The sequence below is a fragment of the Pelophylax lessonae genome (assembly GCF_965119305.1).
Source record: "Pelophylax lessonae genome assembly, chromosome: 4".
NCBI lineage: Eukaryota > Metazoa > Chordata > Amphibia > Anura > Ranidae > Pelophylax > Pelophylax lessonae.
In genome coordinates this window covers 577023044-577047452 of record NC_138771.1, presented here as the reverse complement: position 1 = coordinate 577047452, position 24409 = coordinate 577023044, and the positions used below count along the sequence as shown (strand labels likewise).

Sequence of the window (24409 nt, the reverse complement as noted above, 5' to 3'; positions counted from 1 at the left end):
CGAGTCCACTACAGGTGGAACCGTCCACTTTTTAACAGGGAATCCTTATAAGGAATACCGCATAGCAAAATGCCCAGGGACCACAAGAGAGATTTTTAGACAACCCTATTGTTATTTGACAATGTTGTCAAAGTGGAGGACCTGTGGTGCCAAAAAGGACTGGCCTGTCCGACACAGCATCTCCTCCATGTTTAAAATTTCACACTCTGACACAATCCGTGAATCCACCGTTGCCTTTTCATGCACAGCTAGAGGAGCAGAGGAAACATCTTTACTGTCTGAGCACGTAGGGTGCGTGGACGCGGATCCGGCAGGGTGACTCCCGTCTGCAGCTGCCGAAACAGATTCAGGATCTGATGGACAGATGAGGCAGGGGAGGGACGGTGGACCCTATATACTAAGGTCTAAGTATGCTAAATATAACAATTGGAAGGGCCGCCGACTGTGATCCCGCAACGGGGACACTGACGAAGGGTCCACGAATCCTGATTGTCCCGCAGCACTAAAAGGGGTAGGTGCTTTCCACAATAATGGCGGCATGGTTGCCATCAAAAATTAAACTGCCCCCACAGCGCCACCCATTCCAAGGGAGGTGTCAAGCTGGCCGCATGGCCTAGTACGCCGCAAGCCGCAGCCTCAATTTGTGTGGAGGCCCAGCAGCAAGTGCACTCATCCAAGCCAGGCTCATTGGGGCGGTCCCCCCCCAGCGGAGGCCGACTCGGCCTCATCGCCCAGTAGGCTGCAAGTCGCGGCCTACATTTTTGTGGCTGCCCGGCCGCCTAGACGCAAACCTCAGCAGAGCCGACCACCCAGGGGCAGCAGAGGGAAGGGCGGGTGCCCAAACAGAGGGTAGTGGCTTCAGCCACCCTCACTGGGGCCGTCCCACATAGCTCCTGACCAGTAGGCCACAAAGCCGCGGCCTAAATTTGGGGCCAGATTCGGCCATGTGAGAGGCGGAATCTCACATTCTCACAATCTCAAACCATCCACTCCCCCAACCCAACATCCCCTCTGTTGTGCACCAGGACAAACCCGGTCAGCAGCAACTCCAAAAAAGCCCTCCTTAAGAGCATGTGGCAAAAGCCAGTTCATAACCTTACGGGGGGGGGGCGACTCGGGGGTTCCACCATCCCAGGGAGGGGCCCACGTTCACCTCAAAAACCCTCCAGGGATAGAGGGGCGGCAGTTACTTACCAAACCAGGAACAGAGTGGGCACCGCTCCTGACAGACCACCACTCCATCGGGATGTGGGTGGCTGTCGGCCAAGAGGAATGCTGCAACTCATGCCGAGGCCAGGACGTATGCGACCTCGCGAGACATTTAACTCGCAGGCCAGCCCCGTCCAGTGGGGCTATGTCGCGGCTGCCTTAGCGCGGAGCTGAGGCCTGCGCGCGCTCGCTGGCCAGACTGGGGGGACCCTCTGGATCTAGATTATCCAGTCCGGCAGTTGATCGTAGATTCTCTCAGGAACAAAATAACAAAGATAGGAAAAAATCCATTTAAAAGGAAAAAAATTGCCAGAACCAGAGATCCCAGCAAGGAACTAGGTCCTTACTCCTGACTAGGCAGACAAAAACTAAATGCCTATAGATGAGTGTGGGTGTATACCCCCTGCGACTGCCCAGAGGCGAAGTCAAGCTTTTTCCCGCCTAGTGTCCTACTCCTGTAGGAGGCAGTATAACCCAGTGGTTAAGAAGAATCAGGAGCGGTGTCCATCAATGAACGAAAGAGAAACAATATTTTAAGAGCACAATACTGAATCTATAAAACTGTTCATTTTGTACTTTCATATTTATTTTTTATATATATATTTAAAGTCTGTATAATACATGCAGCAATACTTGCAGGATGACTTTAACTGACATTGGGTGCAGTTTACTGTAACAGTTCCTTTTATTCAGCTTTATAACATATTTAACTATAATCACTGAACCAATTACAGCAGCTCTTTCGTTACTTACTTTTTTAAACTTCCACAAATTATAAAAATCATTGTAACATCATATAGTCTATACTAGTCCTGTATATGACCATTTAAAAAAAAAAATTATAAATGTCTAACTATGAATAGTTTTATAAAATCAGTGGATTTTTTTTCCCGTAAATGTCAGAGAGTTTAACCTTTGCGAAGTGTCGTGTCATTTGTTTTGGAACTTCAAAGTCTAACATGGCCTTTCTTTTAGCAACTGGCAAGTCAGATTGGAACTTAAAGAAGAACTCCTAGAATTTCAACAATTTTAAAAATGTGCTTGGTTATAAGGGGTTAAGACCTAATTCACACGGGCATACTTTTGCGTACATCCGTGTAAAGGGCTGTCTTTGCCTGTATGGGGTGCACAGGTGTTCCGTACATCCCTGTGCAGGCAGCCTCATTCATATCTATCAGAGCGGAGCAACTGCACGGACAGAGCCACTGGTTCTAAATTTACAGCGATGCAGGTGCATATCCTGGCGATTTAGGCTGGTGTGAATTGTAGCGGCAGGAATCTTTTGAATCCTGCTGCAGCTGTGAGTGGCTAGGTGCAGCCGCTGGCCCCATTCACTATAATGACAGGGTGCCGACAGCCGCAGCTCTCTGCAAAGCCAGCTATTACCTGCAGTGATCGCTGCTGGAGGCATTTGAGCAGGTAATTACTGTCTTTGTGGACAGTAATGAATCCCTGTGGCCGCCGGCAACCTATCATTATAGTGAACGGGGCTGGAAGCCGCACCTAAACGCTCACAGCCATAGCAGGAAACAGAAGATTCCAGTCGCTGAAATTTTGTACTGGCCTAAATGGCAAGTATGAATGTAGCCTTAGTCCTACAAGGTGTATGCCACATTGTGGACTTATCTCTTTCATTTACTTTTTTACTATTTACATTTATACTGAGCACCAAGGGTATAGCTATCACTGCCATGAAAAAGTTCCCTACTGATCGGTCCCTGGTCCTGCAGCTGCAGGTCATTTGCATCCTCTCTGCCCTGCCCTCCTTTCCTTTTACCCAGTCCCAGGCGGTTTTGTGTTATATGAACTGTGACAGGAAGTCAGGTAAATCTGGGGATGTTGTCACAGACAGGAGATACATCGCTTCAGGAGGTCTTCCCCATGCTCACACAGCTTCAGGGGGCATTCCTTCTGACTGTCCTCCTCTCCCCAGCTCACACAGCGTCAGGAGGCAGCAATCAATAGACTTCCTTTGGACAAATTATAGAGGCCTTAACTTCCTCATTCCGAACAGCTGAAGGCCTTTCAACTTCCTTAAGCCGTCCTGGCTACCTTTGCAGCCGACACCCTATGGTAATTGGTGAATTGTCTAAACCAAGCAGACATGTATCTCCTGTCTGTGACAACATCCCCAGATTTACCTGACTTCCTGTCACAGAACCCATTCACAAAATACAAAGTATTCTGTAAATGGACAGTGGAGAGGTGGGAGGTCAGTGCGGCTGCTGTGTAGCAGATTCCATTTCTTCTGACAGAGCACCAGGGATATAGCGATAGGTGCACTCCTTGCACTTAAAATGTAAATAGTAACTAAAATAGACAAGTCCTTGAGATAACATACACCTCGTTGGACTTAAACCAGCATATTTTTAAATGCTTCTTGGAGTTCTTCTATAAATGTGCACAATAGCTATAGCTGACATGGCATAGAGCTTATTCATAAAAATTGGGATATAAAAAAAAAAAAAACCCAAGATATGTTTGCCCATTGTAACTGTTCACATAAAAGGTGAAATCTGATTGTTACTGCAGCACCTTCCTTTAAAGGCAACCTGTTTGGGAAACATGGAAGTTGCCATTGCTGACTGCACCTAGTTGACTGGCTATTATGCTGGCTTCAATACTTTGCGTCATTCATCCCATACAAGCATGCAGATCAGGTTTCTCTGATTTCACTCGCCTCACTGGATGAATGCTTGTTTCAGGTTATTGACTTCAATTCAGGTTATTATTCAATTATTCAAGTTATTATTCAATTGTACATATTGAAAGTATTAAAGGGCGAGGTTTTGAGGACAGCCAGACAAGGTGATCAGAAATGGAAGCCCCCCTATTTCTCTCTGTACAGGTTTCCTTTAACACTCCTACATATTTTATACTGTTCGATATATATCATATTACTGTGGTTTCACCTAAGTGTAAGTTTGATTTGTATGCTCTTTGCTTTACTGTATCCTTGTATTTTATAGTTTCCACTTTCCACACTGTCTCAACGGGTAAAAAATGCTAAATGAATCAGATTAATGATAATTTTGTCTTGTACTAATCTGAATATGAACAGTTACCAGAAAATATATTAGCACAGGATAAAATATTGTTCACAATGCAAAAGGCAAAATGCACATGGGCTCATAAGCACACCATAAGATCGCGGAGTCAGCCTCCATTTACCTATAGGTAGGTTAACAGTGGTTGTCATACAGATGCAAGAGGGATCAGGACTACACTGCACTTTGATAGAAAGGATGCTATTCAATATAGCTGTGGTCCACCAAAGTGTGTTGTACCTAATGATCTTTGCTTTGTGCACAACCTATGTTCGCTGTAGAAGTAAATGGTAGTCCTCTTGAGCATACTGATGTGTGTAAGAGCTTAAAGAAGAACTTCAGTCTAAACAAGAATATTACTATAGTTTCAGATTCAGTTTTCTAGATTTCTAAACATAACCAAATCATTTTGTCTCACTTTTTGAAACTGGGAGGGCTGTTCATTTCAAAGTCAGCTGATTTCCCAAATCTGATCACTATAATATTAAATATCTGGCTTTAAGGTCATTGGGAATCAGGGGAAAGACATGCATGTCTGTTCTTGCCCCCACCATTGAAAGTTAGGACAGTCTGAGGAAGAGTGGCTGCCCTTAACTCTCATGTGTTTTTTCTAACCCTTTCATATGTTGGAGAGGCATGAGGTGTTTTACTCCGAAATATAGTGGTATTATGTTATTAACATTGATGCAAATAGTGCTCAACATGAACCTGTTATTTAAAATAACATACACAGGGATCAGTAGGGCAGCATTGAAAAATCTCATTTTATAGTACAGTAAAAAGTACTTCTTCATTGCTATGTATAAGAAACGATAAATTGAGCTACATCATGTCACTTAGTCTTAGTCTAGGGGTCTCTAATTTTTCTAAGCAAAGGGCCAGTTTACTGTCCTTCAAACTTTAGGGGGGTCGGACTCTGGCCAGTGGGAGCAGAAAATGTCCTGGTGTCAGTGGAAGTAAACAATACACCATCATTGATATTAGGGCAAATAATAGTGCCCCATGGGAGGAAAAGTGCCCCTTGATTGTTGGCAGTGGGAAGAATAGTACCCCATCAGTACTCCCAATCGGTGGGAGAAATGGATTTCCCTCATTGGTGTCAGTGAGAGGAATAGTGTTCCATCATTGGTATCAGTGAGAGGACTAGTTCCCCATTGTTGGTGTCAGTGTCAGGAACCGTCGAAGCCGACGGGGGTAATAATGCCCCAAGGGACAGATAAAAGCAAGCAAATCGCCACATCATGCCCCAGGCCACAGTTTGGAGATCCCTGGTCTAGGCAATGGTGGCATAGTCTCTGGCAGCTTCGTGGATTGTGGTGGTCATGACCGCATTAGATATTGCAGAGAGTCTTTTATTATTTTCAGACCTTAATGGGTTATGAAGATCAACAAAAAGCAAAAACTGCTTATCAAATAACCATATACAGATACTTCTATGTTCTCCGACAGTTAGAAATGAGCTGTTTAGAAAATGCAGGGATGCTGTACAGTGCCATTTGGGGTGCGTTTCATTGCGCACATTGACATGTCTAGAGCAATAAAGCATAAATTGACCTCAAACTGACCTTTAGAACTAGGTTGTAATTTTTCTTAAAGGAGTTCTTCTTTAGTTCTTTAGCAATGCATCAGATATCAAGTTAGATCTCTTATCAGGTGCTTATTCCCCTATATGCATAGGGCCTTACACTGACATGACAATGACAGGAGAAGCTGGGGTGAGCACTATGAAACACAGTTATAGTGTAGATGTTTAGCTCAGTTCTCAAGAGAAAAAAATCTGAAAGCTGTATAGATTAATGCTTTGTGTACTTGGGCATGCTGCCAGCATGTTTCTACCCACAGCAGGGCCATACAAAATACTGTTGGTGGGCCATTCTTCTGCTCAAATACTCTGCCTGATACTTCTACGTAAAGTGCATTATATATATATATATAGGCTGCCATTGCTGACCTCTCCTGGAAATGCTAGCTGTTTGCCTGTCATGCAGATGCAATGGTTTCTATACTTTGAGTCACTGACCCTAATAAATATTATTATAAGGAATTCAAACTTCTTGATTTGTATTTGCCGCATGCTTGTCTGAGACTCAGAAGTATAGAAGCCAGACACTGCCAGAGAGCTATCGCTTTCAATAGAAGGTCATCATTTGCAGCTCCCACATTTTTCTCATAACAGGTGCACTTTAAAGTGAAGCTGTGTTTTGCCCATGCAGGATAAAGCAACAGGTTCATGTTAATGACCTCCCCAGATGTATACACTTTACTTTTCCTGGCTCCCTCGTCATTCCATTCAGTCACTGGGAGTGAAAGGGAAGCTCTGTGTAAGCTATAATGGGCCAAGGTCATAGCTTACACAGGGCTTTGGACTCCTTTGGCAGCGCTGATTGACCTAGCTCTATCACATATTAAGTCATATGCTCCTCCATAACGAGGAGTACTGAGCATTTTCTTCAACTCCCAGCAATGAACAGAGCCATGGGGGATGGAAGGAAGGGTGAATATATGTCATAACCAAAAAAATATTGGCACCCCTGCATTTCTGTCAGATAATGCACCACTTCCCCCAGAAAATTGTTGCAATTACAAATGTTTAAGCATTCTCATGTTTATTTCTTTTATTTGTATTGGTATGACACAAAAAAGTGGAGAAGCAAGCCAAATCTGACACATTTCATGCAAAAACTGCAAAAATGGACTGGACAAAATTGACACCCTAAATTTAGTATTCCATAGCACACACCTTGAAAAAATAACTGAATTCAATTGCTTCCTGTAACCATCGATGAGTTTTTTACACCTCTCTATTGGAATTTTCGACCACTCTTCTTTTGCCAACTGCTCCAGGTCTCTTGGATTGGAAGGGTTCCTTTTCCCGTCTGCTGTTTTGAGATCTCTTCACAGGTGCTCTATGGGATTTAGATCTGGGATCATTGCTGGCCAGTTCAGTACTCTCTAGCACTTTGTCTTAAACCATTTCTGGGTTCTTTTTGAAGTGTGCTTTGGGTCATTGTCCTGCTGTAAGGCCTGTGATCTCTGACAGAGACCCAACTTCCTGACACTGGGCCCTACATTGCACCCCAGAATTCTTTGGTAGTCTTTAGATTTCATAATGCCATGCACACTGTCAAGACATCCAGTGAAGCAGCAAAGCAACCTCAAAACATAGGTGAACCTCCGCCATGTTTGACTGTAGGGACTGTATTCTTTTTTGGAGATTTTCAAGTACCATAGTCTGTCGCCATTCCAGGAGTGTGCACAATTTTAAAGCGTAACATCTTTCACATTATCCAAAAAAATTGGGCTAACTTTTTACTGTTTTTTGTTTTCTTTTAATTAATTGAAGTGTATTTTTTCCAAAAATATTGCATTTAAAAGACCACTGGTCAAATACAGTCAGACATAAAATATTGCAACGGCCACCTTTTTTTTTCTTCTAGGTTCTCTGTTAAAAAAATATATATGTAAAGCTTAGGGGTTCGAAGTAATTTTCTAGCAAAGAATACTGATTTAAACTTGTAAGCAAAAAATGTCAGAAATAGGCCTAGTCTTCAAGTGGTTAAAGGCCTAATTTCTTTTTCTAAAAACAGTAGAATGATGGGCTTTACCAAAAAGCTGTAATATTGTTTCGTTAACACATTTTCCCTAAAGGATTTTGGCTTCCCAGGTAAGTTTTGGCAAACTCCAATCTGGCTTTTTTTTTTTTGTGTCAGCAGTGGGGTCCTCCTGGGTCTCCTACCATAGCGTCCCTTATCATTCAGATGGCGACATATAGTGCAAGTTGACACAGTGGTACCCTTTTCCTGAAGGTCAGTTTGAATTTGTCTGGAAGTTGATCAAGGTTCTTTGTCCACCATTCTGACAGACAATCCTTTGTTGCAGCCTTTGATAAATTTTTTTTCTTTTGTCCTCGTCCAGGGAGATTACCTACAGTGCAATGGGCTGTCAATTTCTTGGCAATGTTGCACACAATGGACACAGGAATTTTAAGATCTCTGAAGATGAACTTGTAATCTTGAGATTGTCCATGCTTTTCCATCATTTTTGTTCTCCTCAGACAATTATTCGCTGCTCTTTCCCTTCTCCAGAAAGGTTGAGTCAACTTTTCACCATTTTAACTGGTTGCCTGTGTGATTTCTCATTTGTAAGCACCTGTTAATAGATTTAGGTAAGTTTAATCACAAAATACAAGAGCATCACAAACTTGGAATGCAATTATTTCTTACAATTATGAGAAGGTGCCAATAATTCTGTCCAGTCGATTTTTGAAGTTTTGCGTGGAATGTGTCCGATTTGGCTTTTGTTTCTCCACTTTTTTGTACCAAACAAAAGAATATCTAAACATTTGTAGTTACAGAAATCTTCTGGGTGAAGTGGTTACTTAACAGTGATCCAGGGGCGCCAGTTGTTTTGGCCATGACTGTATACTACTGGGGCATTACAATTTAGAACAAACTTTTTGCTTTGTCGTAAATGGTCTGAACTGCGGGAATGAGACAAAATCCACTACCCTTGTTGTGGCCCCGCCCTCTTGCTGCAAGAGTTAAATGCTTTTTTAGCCTTGGAGTACATGGGTAAGCTGTATTACTGAGTGTTCATGCACACTGGACACTTCCTTGATGCCTTTTTCCTGGCAGCAGAATGATGCTGGTAAACGCGTGTACCGCTTTTAGCTGCGTTTCCCCGCATTTAGCAGCAGCAAGTGTTTGGGTGTTAATTCTTTTAATTTCATTCTGGAATAATTTATTCTGGCCATTGGAATGAATTAACATTTAAGCACTAAACCTGCCTAGCATTATACGTGCATTTTAGATGCGTTTACATGCGGTTTTGCCACAAGTTGGAATTTTTCTGCCAAAACTCTCCTCTCCTAAAGGCAATTCTTCGGCGTTTGAGAGAAAAGCATTTACTGCCTCTAAACGCAGCTGCTCCAAAACTCTGGTAAAAGCCTATGGGGTTGATTTACTAAATGCAAATATACTGTGCACTGCAAGTGCACTTGCTCTAGACTGAGCTTAGTAAATGAGGTAAAGCTTCACTTTGTAAAGAATACTCAATCACATGCAAGAAAAGTAAAAAAACAGCATTTTTGCTTGTACATGATTGGATGATAGAAATAATTTCGTAGCTTCCCCTCGGATCTAGAGCAACTGCACTTGCAGTGCACAGTATATTTGCCTTTAGTAAATCTACCTTAATGTGTGCATGGACACATAGGGGTTGATTTACTAAAGACAAAGTTTGTGCACTGCAAGTGCAGTTGTGCTAGATCTGAGGGAAAGCTCTGCTGATCTTCCAATTTTTTTTTTCCTTCCTTGTTCCCCTCAGATCTAGAGCCACTACAGTGCACAGACTATTTGCCTTTAGTAAATCAAACTCCTAGTCTTTTATTGAGTTATGTTCAAGGGCTTTGGAAAAACACCAAAAGCTCCAAAAATGTGAGTTTAGGAGCAGCAGTGTGCACAAGGCCTGGTACTGTTCCTACCTCTGGCATCGCTGTTTTTAAGCTCCAGGCTGTCGGTGGTTCCTCAGTGTCAGGGCTTTGAACTCTGTATTGTAAATGAGGAGGGGAGCAGACAGTTGTGGCCTAAATGTATTTATTCTTGATGGAGCCAAGAATAAGCTATGCAATACACCTTATCCCTGCCCCCCTAGACCAAATGAGCATTTAACACGTGTAGTGTGAAGTGGGTCCCACTTCAAAGTAGAATTTGTCTCATTCCTAAAGTTCGCCTTTAAATCCACCCACCCTGCAGTGACTGGAACACAAGCAAAGGCAGAGCATACCTGTACATAAAGCATAATTTATGCAAAGCCTGAGAAAGTTGGCCTCGTTGAGAAAGCAGCACTGGTGGCTTTTTTATAAGCCATCCAACTTGTGTTGCTTTCAATGTACTGATTAATTCAGCTAGTCTTACATTAAATGTTGTTAAATGCGGATGTTCAGTGCCTACGATGGACTTCTAAATAAATAAATAGAAGTGATCATTTAATAACTACATTCACTAAAGGTGTGATAAATGCAATACTGGATTAGGATTACTTTGTCCACGTATGATCATTCTTACTGCATGGGGTAGAGGAATCTATGCAAAGAAACATACAGCACATCAGGTAGCCAAATATGGGATAAGAAAGCTCAGGCATCCATATAGAAGATCAAAGCCTACTTTACAAAAGGTGCAAAGAGCAGGAACCAGGACAGGGCTATGTGGATTCTTAACCACAAATTTGCTTATTGCACTATTTAAATGAGACAAATTAGGCAGCACTGGAGTTGACTGAGCTGGGATTTACTAGCAAAGGAGGCCGGGTGAGCAATTTTGAAAAAGCATTGGACACCAGGTGATCTCATTTCCCCCCTCTGCAGTGGCGAACTTTGACCCCAGTACCTTCAGCCTGATGCGGTGTGAATTCTGTGGTGCTGGTTTCGACACTCGCGCTGGCCTCTCCAGTCACGCCCGTGCCCACCTACGAGACTTTGGTATCACCAACTGGGAGCTCACAGTTTCTCCCATCCATGTCCTTGCTCGACTGCTAGCCCGCTCACCCGGTCGTCCACTGCCCCCATTTCCACCATGGCACCAGGACACCGATACAGATGGTAAGAAGCCTATGTGCCTGTTTTATGCCATAACTGATGACATCACATTGCATCATCACCAGCCTGCAATTAGACTTGTGTGTATCCTGGCTTTACCCCTTCCTGCTCTCTAACAGCCTCCCACCCCCACCCTACCCCACCCCAGCCACTTCACTGTCTACACTTATCTGCAGCATAGCTTCCAGTAGCTGTGATGATGTCATTAGTTGTATCACTGGTGACATCATCACATGGCCGTCCTCCTGCTCTAACTCTGGTGCATGGAGATCCAAATTGTTCTAGAGATTAAATTCGATTTTTATTAACAAAGTTTTCAGTTCTAAACCTGCCTGTATTTTTTAAAGGTGTTACCTAGATGTTAGTGTCCCTATTGCTCTCACATACTTTGACTGATTGGTACTAAAATAAGAAAAGGGCCGGTACCATTGAAATCAACTGGTTTCCAGTTGTATTTTTAGCCTACACTGGAATAATAACTGCTGGAAATGTAGTTGCTCTAGGCAAGGCACTGTTGATACGAGGCTCACTAAGCCTCCATATCCTCAACCATTAAGCTCAAAAAGCTTAAAGTGTTAATAAGCCCATAATAGGAAAATCATTGTGTATATGCAGTAAAGCATGCTCGTTATAATCACTGTGGAACCTAAAGTATTAATCCTGCATTGTGTAAGGAGGCTGTTTGATCTTGTTTTCTCTGATCATCTCCTTCTTCCACTGACTCCAATATATTTCCTGATATTTACAGAACATTAGGGGACAGGCTGCACATGCTCAGTTTACTGTGTATTCCTAGAGAGTTTTTTTTTTTTTTTTTTTTTGTTCTTGGGAGAGTGCATGTGATCAGCACAGGGCCAATATGCATCGTCCAGGCAGAGGGTCAGGGGTCCTGACTTCTCAAAGGAGAATCCTGGGAGAATGAAAACTCCTCTTACAAGTTTTAACCACACACTGATAGAAGTCACAAGACTATATACTGTTAATGAGCAAAGGTATTTACTAAAAATAATTACATTTCCATGTTCCGTGTACTGTGGGAGACCAGATATAGTGAATGCAGGGTCCAGAGTTTTTAGTAAAACTTTACTGCTTGTCGAATCGGTGCTATTTTGGTCATCAGTAGTGTAGGAGACTCAATGCTTTACCGCAAGGGAAACAGCGGTTGATGTATACATACAGTGCAGGTTTATTCTGGATGCACATCAGAGAACACCATTTCCATAAGTGCCTATTTGGATGGCCTCTGTGTGCTGTGGGTATGAAGGACTCTGTTTCCTCTTAAAAGAGAATGAAGGGCTTTTTTGCACCTGCAGATTTGATCTAGTAGGTGCCGTACTCTGTTCAAGTTGGGCCCATGAGCTGTTTGTTCAAGGGGTTGCTTCCAGAGACACAGTACAGTGCAGGTCCATGCTGAATGCACATCAGAGAAAACACATTCCATATAGTGTCAACCCTGTGCCGGTTTGGGTGGCCCGGTTGTGCTGTGTGTATGGAGGCTTCAGTTTCCTCTTTAAAGTGAATGAAGGGCTTTTTTGCACCTGCCGACTTGATCTAGTAGGTGCCAAGCTCTGTGGAAACTGGGCCCACGAGCTGTTAGTTCAAGAGGTTGCTTTCACAGATATTCACACGACTGTAAAAAAAAGTACCATCAATTGAAAGGAAACCTATGTCAAGTTTCAGGAGCTGCCATTGTTGACCACCTAAAATGCTATTTGCCTGCCAGTCATACTGATGCTATGACTTTATTGTCACATGGTAACCAAAACCAAGAACACCTCAAAAACAGTCAATGATCTAGAAATCATGGAATCCAGTATATCTGCATAACAGCCAGAAGAGGTTACCAGTCAAAGCCTTCATATTGTTTTGAATGCAGGTTTCCTGTAAAATCACCCTGTCTCCACCGGTTTCATTTAAAATAAGGGCTCAGAATGTTCACAGCCCCTGGCTCTCCAGTAGAAGTTGCTAAGTGTAGGACTGTAAATCGCCCTAAATACTTAAAATATAATACACGAATAGATGAAAATAATTTGATTAAAAAATCCTTCTATTGGAGTTGCACATAGTAATAAAGTTATGTGTTTTTAACACTAACCTGTTATTAAAAATAGAATCATCAAATGAGCATACCTGCAACAAAAAGAGAGGGTATACATTGTTCCATTTCCTATGTTTCAAGAGACGCAGAGCTCAGTGGTTCCTTCCTCTGACCTCAGAGCCATTATAGAACACAGCAGTGGAAGTTGGCTGGAGGAAACAGTGGGCACTGTGAAAGACAAAGGAGATTGATACTCATGGAAGTGTTGGTTTCCCAGACTTCAGTGGAGGACTTCTCCTGAATTTTCAGAGGGAAAGGTATTTTTTCTCTCTTGCAGGTAGGCCTGTTTTACAATTTTTATTTTTAATGACAGAATCACTTTAAATATACAGTATTCCAATTAGCAACGATTACATGTGAAGACCTGTAGTGTTGTGGTTAGAGTGATAACAATTAAAGCAAAACTAAACCCTTCTATCCTTTTCAGCCTAGGAAGATGCCATCTTAGCCTCTTTTTGATCTGCAGTTGCCATGGTGTTGCATTGTAAACATTTATGACACCAGCCATTGGATGGTTTGACAGTTTGGTTAAAAGCACAGCCAATGTGACAGTTACATTCCCGACATGCCTTGAAAGTAACTGTTTTTTGAAACCGTTAAATCAATGGGAATATTTCTGCTTTAACTGGCTGAATTATTAGATGATAAACTTTTTAGGAAGTGGTGAAAAAAAAAATCACTTTTTAGGTGGATGACTTTTGTTTTTAGTTGTACTGTCCTTTTTTTTAAGTACTTGCCTATTTCTAATGTGCTATAAGAGGCTTATTTACAGTATCTGACAAACGTACACCTCTCACTATTTTGTAAATATTTTATTGGATCGTTTCATGTGACAACACTGACGAAATTACACTTTGCTTTAAAGTAGTGAGTGTACAGCTTGTATAACAGTTTAAATTTGCTGTCCTCTCAAAATAACAACACACAGCCATTAATGTCTAAACCACTGGCAACAAAAGTGAGTACACCCCTAAGTGTAAATGTCCAAATTGGACCTAATTATCCATTTTCCCTCCCGGTGTCATGTGACTCGTTAGTGTTACAAGGTCTCAGGTGTGAATGGGGAGCAGGTGTGTTAAATTTGGTATTATCGCTTTTATTCTCTCATACTGGTCATTGGAAGTTCAACATGGCACCTCATGGCAAATAACTCTCTGAGGATCTGAAAAAAAAGAATTGTTGCTCTACATAAAGATGGCCTAGGCTATAAGAAGATTGCAAAGACCCTGAAACTGAGCTGCAGCACAGTGGCCAAGATCATACAGTGGTTTACCAGGACAGGTTCCACTCAGAACAGGCCTCCCATGGTCGACCAAAGAAATTGAGTGCACATGCTTCGCGTCATATCCAGAGGTTGACTTTGGGAAATAGACGTTTGAGTGCTGCCAGCATTGCTGCAGAGGTTGAAGGGGTGGGGGTCAGCCTGTCAGTGCTCAGACCATACGCCGCACACTGCATCAAATTGGTCTGCATGGCTGTCGTCCCAGAAGGAAGCCTCTTCTATAGATGATGCACAAGAAAGCCTGCAAACAGTTTGCTGAAGACAAGCAGACTAATGACATGGATTACAGGAACCATGTCCTGTGGTCTGATGAGACCAAGATAAACTTATTTGGTTCAGATGGTGTCAAGCGTGGGTGGCGGCAACCAGGTGAGAGGAGTACAAAGACAAGTGTGTCTTGCCTACAGTCAAGCATGGCGGTGGGATTGTCATGGCCTGGGGCTGTAGGAGTGCTGCCGGCACTGGGGAGCTACAGTTCATTAAGGGAACCATGAATGTCAACATATACTGTGACATACTGCAGCAGAGCATGATCCTCTCCCTTCGGAGACTAGGCGACAGGGCAGTATTCCCACATAACGACCCCAAACACACCTCCAAGACAACCCCTGCTTTGCTAAAGAAGCTGAGGATAAAGGTGATGGACTGGCCAAGCATGTCTCCAGACCAGACCTAAACCCTATTGAGCATCTGTGGGGCATCCTCAAACTGAAGTTTGAGGAGCGCAAGGTCTTTTAACATCCACCAGCTACGTGATGTCTTCATGGAGACATGGTAGAGGACTCCAGTGACAATCTGTGAAGCTCTGGTCAACTCCATGCCCAAGAGGGTTAAGGCAGTGCTGGAAAATAATGGTGGTGACACAAAATATTGACACTGGGCTCAATTTGGACACTTACACTTAGGGGTGTACTCACTTTTGGTGCCAGCGGTTTAGACATTAATGGCTGTGTTGAGTTATTTTGAGGGGACAGCAAATTTACAATGTTATACAAGCTGTACACTCACTACTTTACATTGTAGCAAAGTCTCATTTCTCAGTGTTTTCACATGAAAAGATATAATAAAATATTTACAAAAATGCAAACGCACTTTTGTGAGATACTGTGTGAATTTCAGATTGTTCCACTTTCTCATTTATTCTCACAGGGAACCGTGTTTCCTATTTAATAAAGGCCAAAAAGTATTTTCTGTTCATTTTTATGTTATGACATTAAAATCAATTTTATAAATGTGGAAATTTCCCCTCTATAGTTTTAACTTTTTTAACCTCCCTTGGAGGAAAGCTAAAGAATGACTTTTTGTTAAAGCTGGAGCTCCAACAGCCCGAATACATATATAGTAATGGTTTTACCTGCCAATGGATTTGTATCTCTCTTCATTCGGTACTTACCTTTACACAGATTTGCTACGCAGCACAGCCCTGCTTGGTAGGGTGACCTGATTTTTTTTTTTCTTCTCTGGTTCAATAACACTGTTAGGTCTGGTCCCTCCCCCAGTCTGTGAATGGACAGTGAAGGAGAAGCAGCACACTGAGTTATTCTCTCTGTTGCACTGCTCTTTTCTCCTATTACCATGCCTGTTGTCAAGACATAAGCATTGCACCACAGCTGATTGGCTATTTGTGCTTTCTCTCCTTCACACAATTCGAGCTCTGCTGTACAGGGACCACAAAAGGCTCATACCAGCTTTACTTTTTGTCTTTCTGTCTTGCGTTCAGCTTTAAAGTCAAACTTTAGTCTGAAAATGAAGTCCTAGATCACTTCAGGCTGGCCCATTTTGCAAGTGTAGCTATGTAAAACATTTAAAATAAGTGTCTATACTGATTAAAACATACACTGTCTCAACCTGCTTTGCACATGCTCAGTTGCTCTCTTTTGTTAGGCACTGCTGGGTTGGTAGAGGCTGATCTGCTGATTTCCTTCAAGAGTAATTAAACCCTCCTATCCTTTACAGCCAAGGAAAGTGCTTCTGTTTGATCTGCAGCTGCCATGGTGCTGCACATGTGATTATTTATGACACCAGCCATTTGATGGTTTGACAGCTTGGTTGTGGACACAAAAAAAATTGACAACAATCGTGGCATTCCAGGAATGTAACTCTTGTTTGAAACTGTTAAATCAATGGGTTTTGTTCCGCTTCATGATTTACTGCAGGGGCTCTGGGCTTCAGCAAAATGGCAGCTTCCAGCAAGAAAAAAACAGGAGAATTGCTGGAGGAAATTTACAGCACACACTGATTTTGGTAGCATAATTATTTTTGTGGAATGTATGTTCCTTGCTAAAGAACATTTTTTTTATCAAGTTTTTATGGGTAAAGTTCTGCTTTAAAATGGCAATCACATCTTTTTTTTTTTTAACTGATGTTGCACTGTTGTCTTTTTTTTTCCAGAGAAGTTTATTTTACCCTCTTGCTATTTCACACTTTTATAAATTAATGGCAAACTCAATATAAAGAGATGACCAAAATCGCCCAAAAAAACAGACACGCACCATTTTATACATGTCTAGGAATTGTATTTTCTTAGTACGTTGGAATAGTGTTCAGAAAAAATGGCCATGCAAAGCACTAACGCACTTAACGTGCATTACTGCACCGCAAATGTGTAAATGGGCCCTTTAAAGTGTGACTGCATATTCACTTTTAAGCTTCCTCTTCCCAGTACTACATGTCCCTAACTTCACTACCTACTCCATCAATGACCTAGAACCATTATGTAGCCAATGAAATGAGTCTGGGCTCCTCTCTTGCATACTGTGCCTTGAAATGTTCCACATTTTGTCATGTTACAACTAAAAACGTAAATGTATTTTATTGGGATTTATGTGATAGGCCGACACAAAGTGGCACAAAATTGTCAAGTGGAAGGAAAATAACTGGTTTTCAATTTTTACTCTAATACCCCTAACTAACATCTAGTGGAACCAATTGCCTTCTAAAATCACCTAATTAGTAAATAGAGTCCACCTGTGTGTAATTTCAACTCCGTATAAATAAAGCTGTCATGTGAAGCCCTCAGAGGTTTGTTAGAGAACCTTAGTGAACAAACAGCATCATAAAGGCCAAGGAACATACCAGGCAGGTCAGGGATAAAGTTGTGGGGAAGTTTAAAGCAGGGTTAGGTTATAAAAAATATGCCAAGCTTTGAACATCTCACGGAGCACTGTTCAATCCATCATCCGAAAATGGAAAGAGTATGGCACAACTGCAAATTTACCAAGACATGACCGTCCACCTAAACTGACAGGCCGGGCAAGGAGAGCATTATTCGGGGAAGCAACCAAGAGGCCCATGGTAACTCTGGAGGAGCTGCAGAGATCCACAACTAAGGTGGGAGAATCTGTCCACATGACAACTATAAGTTGTGCACTCCACAAATCTGGCCTTTATGGAAGAGTGGCAAAAAGAAAGCCATTGTTGAAAGAAAGCAATAGGAGGTCCCGTTTGTGGAAAGGCAAGTGGGGGGACACAGTAAACATGTGGAAGAAGGTGCTCTGGTCAGATGAGATCAAAGTTGAACTTTTTGGCCTAAAAGCAAAACGCTATGTGTGGTGGAAAACTAACACTGCACATCACCCTGAACACACCATCCCCGCCATAGAACACGGTGGTGGCAGCATCATGTTGTGGGGATGGTTTTCTTTAGCAGGGACAGGGAAATATAGGGCAATCGTAGAAGGAAACCTCTTGGTCTGCAAAAGACTTGAGACTTACGTTCCAGCAGCGCGATGACCCTAAACATACAGCCCACAAAAAAATGCCTAAAAATTGCCCACAAATTGAATACAAGCCGGTGTGTGGAGAAAGCTGCCTTTTAGTTACACAAGGCCAAATGCTTTCATTGTGCACCATTGCAAGCTTCTAGCTGCTCAAGCCCTAACAACCACTGGCATCCCCGTTTGACCCTCCCCTGTCCCTCTTCATCAGCATTGGGCTCACATTAGCTGAGTGATGCAGATAAATTGAGGAAGAAGACAAACATTGGAATACTAATAACCAGTACCAGTTTGCAAAAGTATATTTGCTTTGGAAGAGGCAATTGAGTACTGTGATGCTTTTTTTATTTGAGCCAACATACAATTTTTCAGGACAAGCTTTCGGGGTATGTCCCCTTCAAAAACAAAATTATGTTTTTTGTTTTTTTTTTATTTCAATACATTTTTATTGGTAATTTTTATCAAAAGAAAAAGGTAACAAACATTGTCAAAAGACAGTGATAACAATCATAACAGATAAGTGTTTGCTCGAATGCAGCCAAAGTTATGTTTTTTTTTTTTTTGTTTATAGCACAAAAAATAAAAAACGCAATGGTGATAAAATACCACCAAAAGAAAGCTCTATTTGTGGGGGAAAAAATACATCAAGTTTATTTGGGTACAGTGTCGCACGGCCACGCAATTGTCAGTTAGAGCAACGCAATGCCATATCCCAAAAAAATGGCCTGGTCAGGAAGGCGGTTAAAACCTTCCGGAGCTGAAGTGGTTAGTGATAAATGTCACAATTGTTTGTGCTCCTAACTGAACTGTGAAGAAATAAAATGGATGGTGTCATAACTGAAAACATTTGCAGCACCATGGCAACTACAGATCAAACAGAGGCTAAGATGGCAGCTTCCTTTGAAAAAGATAGGGGGGGTTTAGTTCCCCTTTTAATCTTCGAATTAAAGACATCTCTGCAAAGAAAAGTGAAAATACTCTCCTGTCCCCCATGCTGCTGGTTAAAATCTCTTCATTATCCAGTATACTTACAAGTGCTTTAGATGCCTGGTCCTTACTGCACTCTGTGGCTCCTTCCTATGTCCGTTGAGTATCTTGTATTGGCATAGATGTAAGAATAAGGAACCACAGGGTACAGTGGGTGACCAGGCATCCTTACTCCTATTGTTTATGATATCGCTATTGAGGACACTTCTCACTTTTTACTAACACCATGTGAGATGGGGTGTTACCAGAAAGGTAAATCTCCACAAGTTTCTTTTTTTTTTTTTTCTTAAACTCTTTACAGGTTTCATCAGCTCCCTGCTATCTATTTTATCCAAACACAGACCTCATATGCAGTATAATCCTGCTTAAGACCCCGTTCAGACAGGGGCGACGCTACTTGCTGGGGCGACCTTTTCCCCCGCGAACTCGGCGCGACATGCACGGACTTCATATCATTGAAGTCAATGCAAGTCGCCTCCAGGTCGCCCCAAAGTAGTACAGGACCCTTTTTCTAAGTCGGAGCGACTTGTGTCGCTCCTATTAGAACGGGTCCTGTGCTAATTAGTTACATAGTAAGTCGCCTGACAAGTCGCGCTAGTGTGAATGGGGACTTACTCTGCCCAGCTTTCCACTCTGCCAGGTATTGTTTACATTCAGTTCTCCCTGCTTCAATGCGCAACTACAAGCAGGTTTGCACTGCATTTGTGATATGTTTTGCGGTATAATCGATAGGAGGGGATTGGGGGAATCCATACAGGGTTTTTATTATAAAAGTACACCTTTACATTTGGATTCACAATGTTCCATGCACTGTTTAATGTGAAGTATGCAAGACTAACTATGCCGAGCCTGTATAGTTTCTCTTTCACACTAAATTGTGGCACATAGATGTGAACCAGTCACTTAGGAAAAATTGGATTTCTAATTTAATGCAAAAAAAGACACTGGTTTGACTTTTTAAAAATGACAGACAAGTATAAACAGACCTTTCAGCAAGCCGTAATAAGGAAATAAGTAGTCCGCCATTGTTGATCTCTCCAGCAAATGCCAGTTACCTGGCTGTTATGCTCATCTGATAAATTCACAGACCAGAAAAAGGCATGCATATGTGGAAGTCTGACTTCGCTCAGAGTTTACTTGTAGCATGCTTGTTCCAGGTTAGTTACTCAGAAAATATTGCAGTCAGTGGTGGCTAGTGTTTTCAGACACAATGGCGGCACCCATATTTCTTCCAGTACAGGTTTAGTGACAGAGTCTCGGGATGTCTGATGCAGTTTTTGTATTAATCTCACTCTTTTTATTATTTCTCAATGATAGTTTTACTTTAGCTTGAATTTGGGTAAGCTATTGCACCCCAAACTGTTTTATAATTACACACACATGAGTGAGTAATCTCATGAGTGGACCCCCTGTCCTATTAGGACCTTCACAGCGGAACCCAATGCTGCTTTGTTTTACACATGATTTATGCTGAAATGTTCAGTATTTAACGAGCACCAGCTTCATCAGGAGAGACGGCCAGTCTGGCTTATGTAGTGTTCAGTGTACGTATGCTCTAGATGTTCGATTGTTCTGTGCTCTATTGAAACCACCTTGTTGTGCTGCCTTCTCCATTCTTCTGCATTCCATCCGCACACTTCCCCTTGATTGGCTGTTCCCTCATTCTTGGCGCTGCTTGTTACTCCATTGAGGCAGCCTGGCCTCATGCTTGCGTGCTCGGTGCCCAGCAAGTGGGTAAAGGAGGCCAGGCAGGAAAAAGTGGGAGGTGGGTGCCAGTGGGCGAGGGAAGTCTGGGAAATTAAAAAGAGGGGGTCCAAATGGTGGAAGAGTAGAGGGTGGCAGGAAGAGGCGGGAGGCCAGGGCAGCAGTGGGAGCATGGTGAGCCTTTGCGGCTAGAGGAGAAGGACAGCAGAGGAGAGGCTTAGAGAATGGTGAGAGAGGGAGCATGCTACGTGTGTGTGTGTGTGTGTGTGTGTGTGTGTGTGTGTGGTCTGCAAATGATCAACTCCAAGGTGAAATGGCTCTATATATCACACACAAATGTACACACTGCCACATTTGTACAACACTCGCTGTTCACACAGTATATGTGCAATACTTTACACACTGCTACCTACCAAGGATGGAATATACTTTGCTCATATGATAAAGGCAACATTTAAATACTTTCACTACCCTCATATTGCACACACAGCCTATGTAATATACTCACATTTTTCATAGTTTGTCTACCCACTGCTTTTAATTACATGTGATAAAAGTTTACGCTGGTTAAAGTATCCACGTAACTCAAAAACTGCTTTTTAGATGTGTACAGAATACAGCTTACTACATGAATGATACACTCCCTGCTCATGTAACATACGTATATACTCCATATACCGGTACTCATGTATACATTTTTTACACTATTACAATATACCACATGTGTAATAAATGCTTGGCTTCCATAGTATTTCTACTCACTGCGTCTTATTACACATAAGGTACAAGAACACCCTGTCCAAACGATACATGTTCTTCACACACACACAGCTTCTTCCGCAAATGTCTACACTGCAACATACTACATGTGTAAAACACTCACTGCTCATGTAGAATTCATACACACTACAGTAACTGTCATTTTTCCACTGTTCTGTATTGAATTTACACACTGCTACCTAAAGCCCATCTCCAGGCGAAAAGAGATTTCCCATGTAGCGGAGCTGTGCCTGCACTGCCTGGGTTAACTGCTCATTTTTGTCTAGGGGAGAGGGGAATAGAGATAAACTTACCTAATCCTCTGATCCTTCCGGCACCCCCACACTCCAGCAGTCTTAAGTTGTGAACTGTTCCTGGCATCATCAAGCCCATTGCAAGCTCCATAGAGCAGGAACAGTCGGGTGAGTATAAACTTTCTCCTTACCTGATGGCTGCTGGTGGTCCTTTAAGCAGCCTTTAATCCTGGTAAACAGAGTGGCTTCTCGATCATGTTACCCCACCTAAAGCCCACCTTTCCTGCCACCACATATTTGCGTACTGCAGTTGGGAAGAAGGCAGCCTGCAGTCCCCATGAAGCAATACCAGCTGTGGATTTTGTGTAGAAGGCCGTGCAGGTTTTTTTCTGTTATATAATGCAAGTTTTTTTATTTTGTTTGTTTACTATTATTTTTTAGTTTTTTTTTATTTAGTATTTTTTTCAGAAGAAAATGTAGTGTACAGGCCATTAGACAGAGGTTGCCTTTCTTAACCTGCTCCTGAAAATATTTGCCTGACTGTTATACTGATCCATTGGTTTTAATATATTGGGTCACTGATCCAAGTCCTTCCCAATATACTTTCCCTGCTAACACCCGGTCAGCGATTCAATGATTTGATAAAGCATTATCAGTATTACGACCAAGCAACAAGCATTTTTAGGAGAGCTCAGCAATGGCAACCCTGCATGTCTTTTGAAGTATGGTTCTCTTTTGTTCAGTGATGAACACAGCGCTCCATAAATCATAACTACAGGGTTATATCACCTTCTGCAGGAGTAGTACTATACGGAACAAAAAAACTTGGCTAAGCCCATGTGCCCTCCTCATCTGATATATAACCCCCTCTCTGGTATAGGTATTCAGTTTTATTCTGTCTAGTCAGGAGTAAAGACCTAGGCTCCCTGCTGGGATCTTTTGGTCCTAGCAAATTTTTTCTCCTTCCATGCTTTTTCTCCTGGGAGATCTACAGTCAACCGCCGGGCTGGTAGACGGGCTAGATATTCTACATCCAGTGGTCCCCCCAGTCTGGCCAGGAAGCGCGTGCAGACAACAGCGGCTCGCTAGGTTGGTCGCGACATAGCCTCACGGCCAGAGGCTGGTGCACAAGTTAAATGTCTTACGGGGTCGCATACGACTGGGCGCTAGTCTGAGTCACAGCGCCACCTTGACAGATGGCTCCCCCACTTTAGTTCTTTTTGGAGCGTCACGCGCACCATGGAGTGGTAAGTACAGTCCCCCCTCTCCCTTTTCTGTGCAGATTGGGGTGGACACGGTACCCTCCAGGCATGGTAACGCTTGCCTGCGGGTTCCCTCCTCCCATCCTAAAATTCCTCAGTTGAGCATGGGTCCCCCCCTCCGGACCTGGAGGGGGTCCTAGCGCATAGGACGCAGCAGAGACCCCTGGGTGTCTTCCCTCCATCCCCACCTCTGTAAGTCCATGGGGTGGTGTATGTCCTGGCCTGGCAGCATGGAGTGCAGCACCTTGAGTCTGGTGGACATCCCAGTGCAGAGGGTGCAGCGAAGACCCCTGGGTGTATGTCCTGCTGTGTGCAGTGGGGAGTACAGTACCTTGGAGAATCCCATTGCAGAGGGCGCAGCATGGCAGAGGGCGCAGTGGAGTCCCCTGGGTGTACAGTGGGTACGGAAAGTATTAAGACCCCCTTAAATTTTTCACTCTGTTATATTGCAGCCATTTGCTAAAATCATTTAAGTTCATTCTTCTTCCTCATGAATGTACACATAGCACCCCATACTGACAGAAAAACACAGAATTGTTGACATTGTTGCAGATTTATTAAAAAAAGAAAAACTGAAATATCACATGGTCCTAAGTATTCAGGCCCTTTGCTCAGTATTTAGTAGAAGCCCCCTTTTGATCTAATACAGCCAGGAGTCTTTTTGGGAAAGATGCAACAAGTCTTTCACACCTGGATTTGGGGATCCTCTGCCATTCCTCCTTGCAGATCCTCTCCAGTTCTGTCAGGTTGGATGGTAAATGTTGGTGGACAGCCATTTTTAGGTCTCTCCAGAGATGCTCAATTGGGTTTAAGTCAGGGCTCTGGCTGGGCCATTCAAGAACAGTCACGGAGTTGTTGTGAAGCCACTCCTTCGTTATTTTAGCTGTGTGCTTAGGGTCATTGTCTTGTTGGAAGGTAAACCTTCCGCCCAGTCTGAGGTCCAGAGCACTCTGGAGAAGGTTTTTGTCCAGGATATCCCTGTACTTGGCCGCATTCATCTTTCCCTCGATTGCAACCAGTCGTCCTGTCCCTGCAGCTGAAAAACACCCCCACAGCATGATGCTGCCACCACCATGCTTCACTGTTGGGACTGTATTGGACAGGTGATGAGCAGTGCCTGGTTTTCTCCACACATACCGCTTAGAATTAAGGCCAAAAAGTTCTATTTTGGTCTCATAAGACCAGAGAATCTTATTTCTCACCATCTTTTTGTAACCTTGGCCAGATCTGTGCCGTGCCACAATTCTGTCTCTGAGCTCTTCAGGCAGTTCCTTTGACCTCATGATTCTTATTTGCTCTGACATGCATTGTGATCTGGAAGGTCTTATATAGACAGGTGTGTGGCTTTCCTAATCAAGTCCAATCAGTATAATCAAACACAGCTGGACTCAAATGAAGGTGTAGAACCATCTCAAGGATGATCAGAAGAAATGGAAAGCACCTGAGTTAAATATGAGTGTCACAGCAAAGGGTCTGAATACTTAGGACCATGT

The 24409-nt window shown here is 42.8% G+C and overlaps 1 protein-coding gene across 4 annotated transcripts in view; it reads left to right on the top strand.

Moving 5' to 3' along the window:
* Window positions 1-24409, top strand: part of LOC309553276 (protein Wiz-like) — a 178058-nt gene that overhangs the window by 71943 nt on the left and 81706 nt on the right. For 3 of the 4 annotated variants that reach the window (XM_082254280.1, XM_082254281.1, XM_082254278.1), the window contains exon 5: window positions 10624-10857. The exons of the other annotated variant lie outside the window; for it this stretch is intronic. In XM_082254280.1, coding sequence (XP_082110406.1) covers window positions 10624-10857 — 234 coding nt within the window. The remainder of the gene's footprint in view (window positions 1-10623; window positions 10858-24409) is intronic. 4 annotated transcript variants of the gene reach the window in all.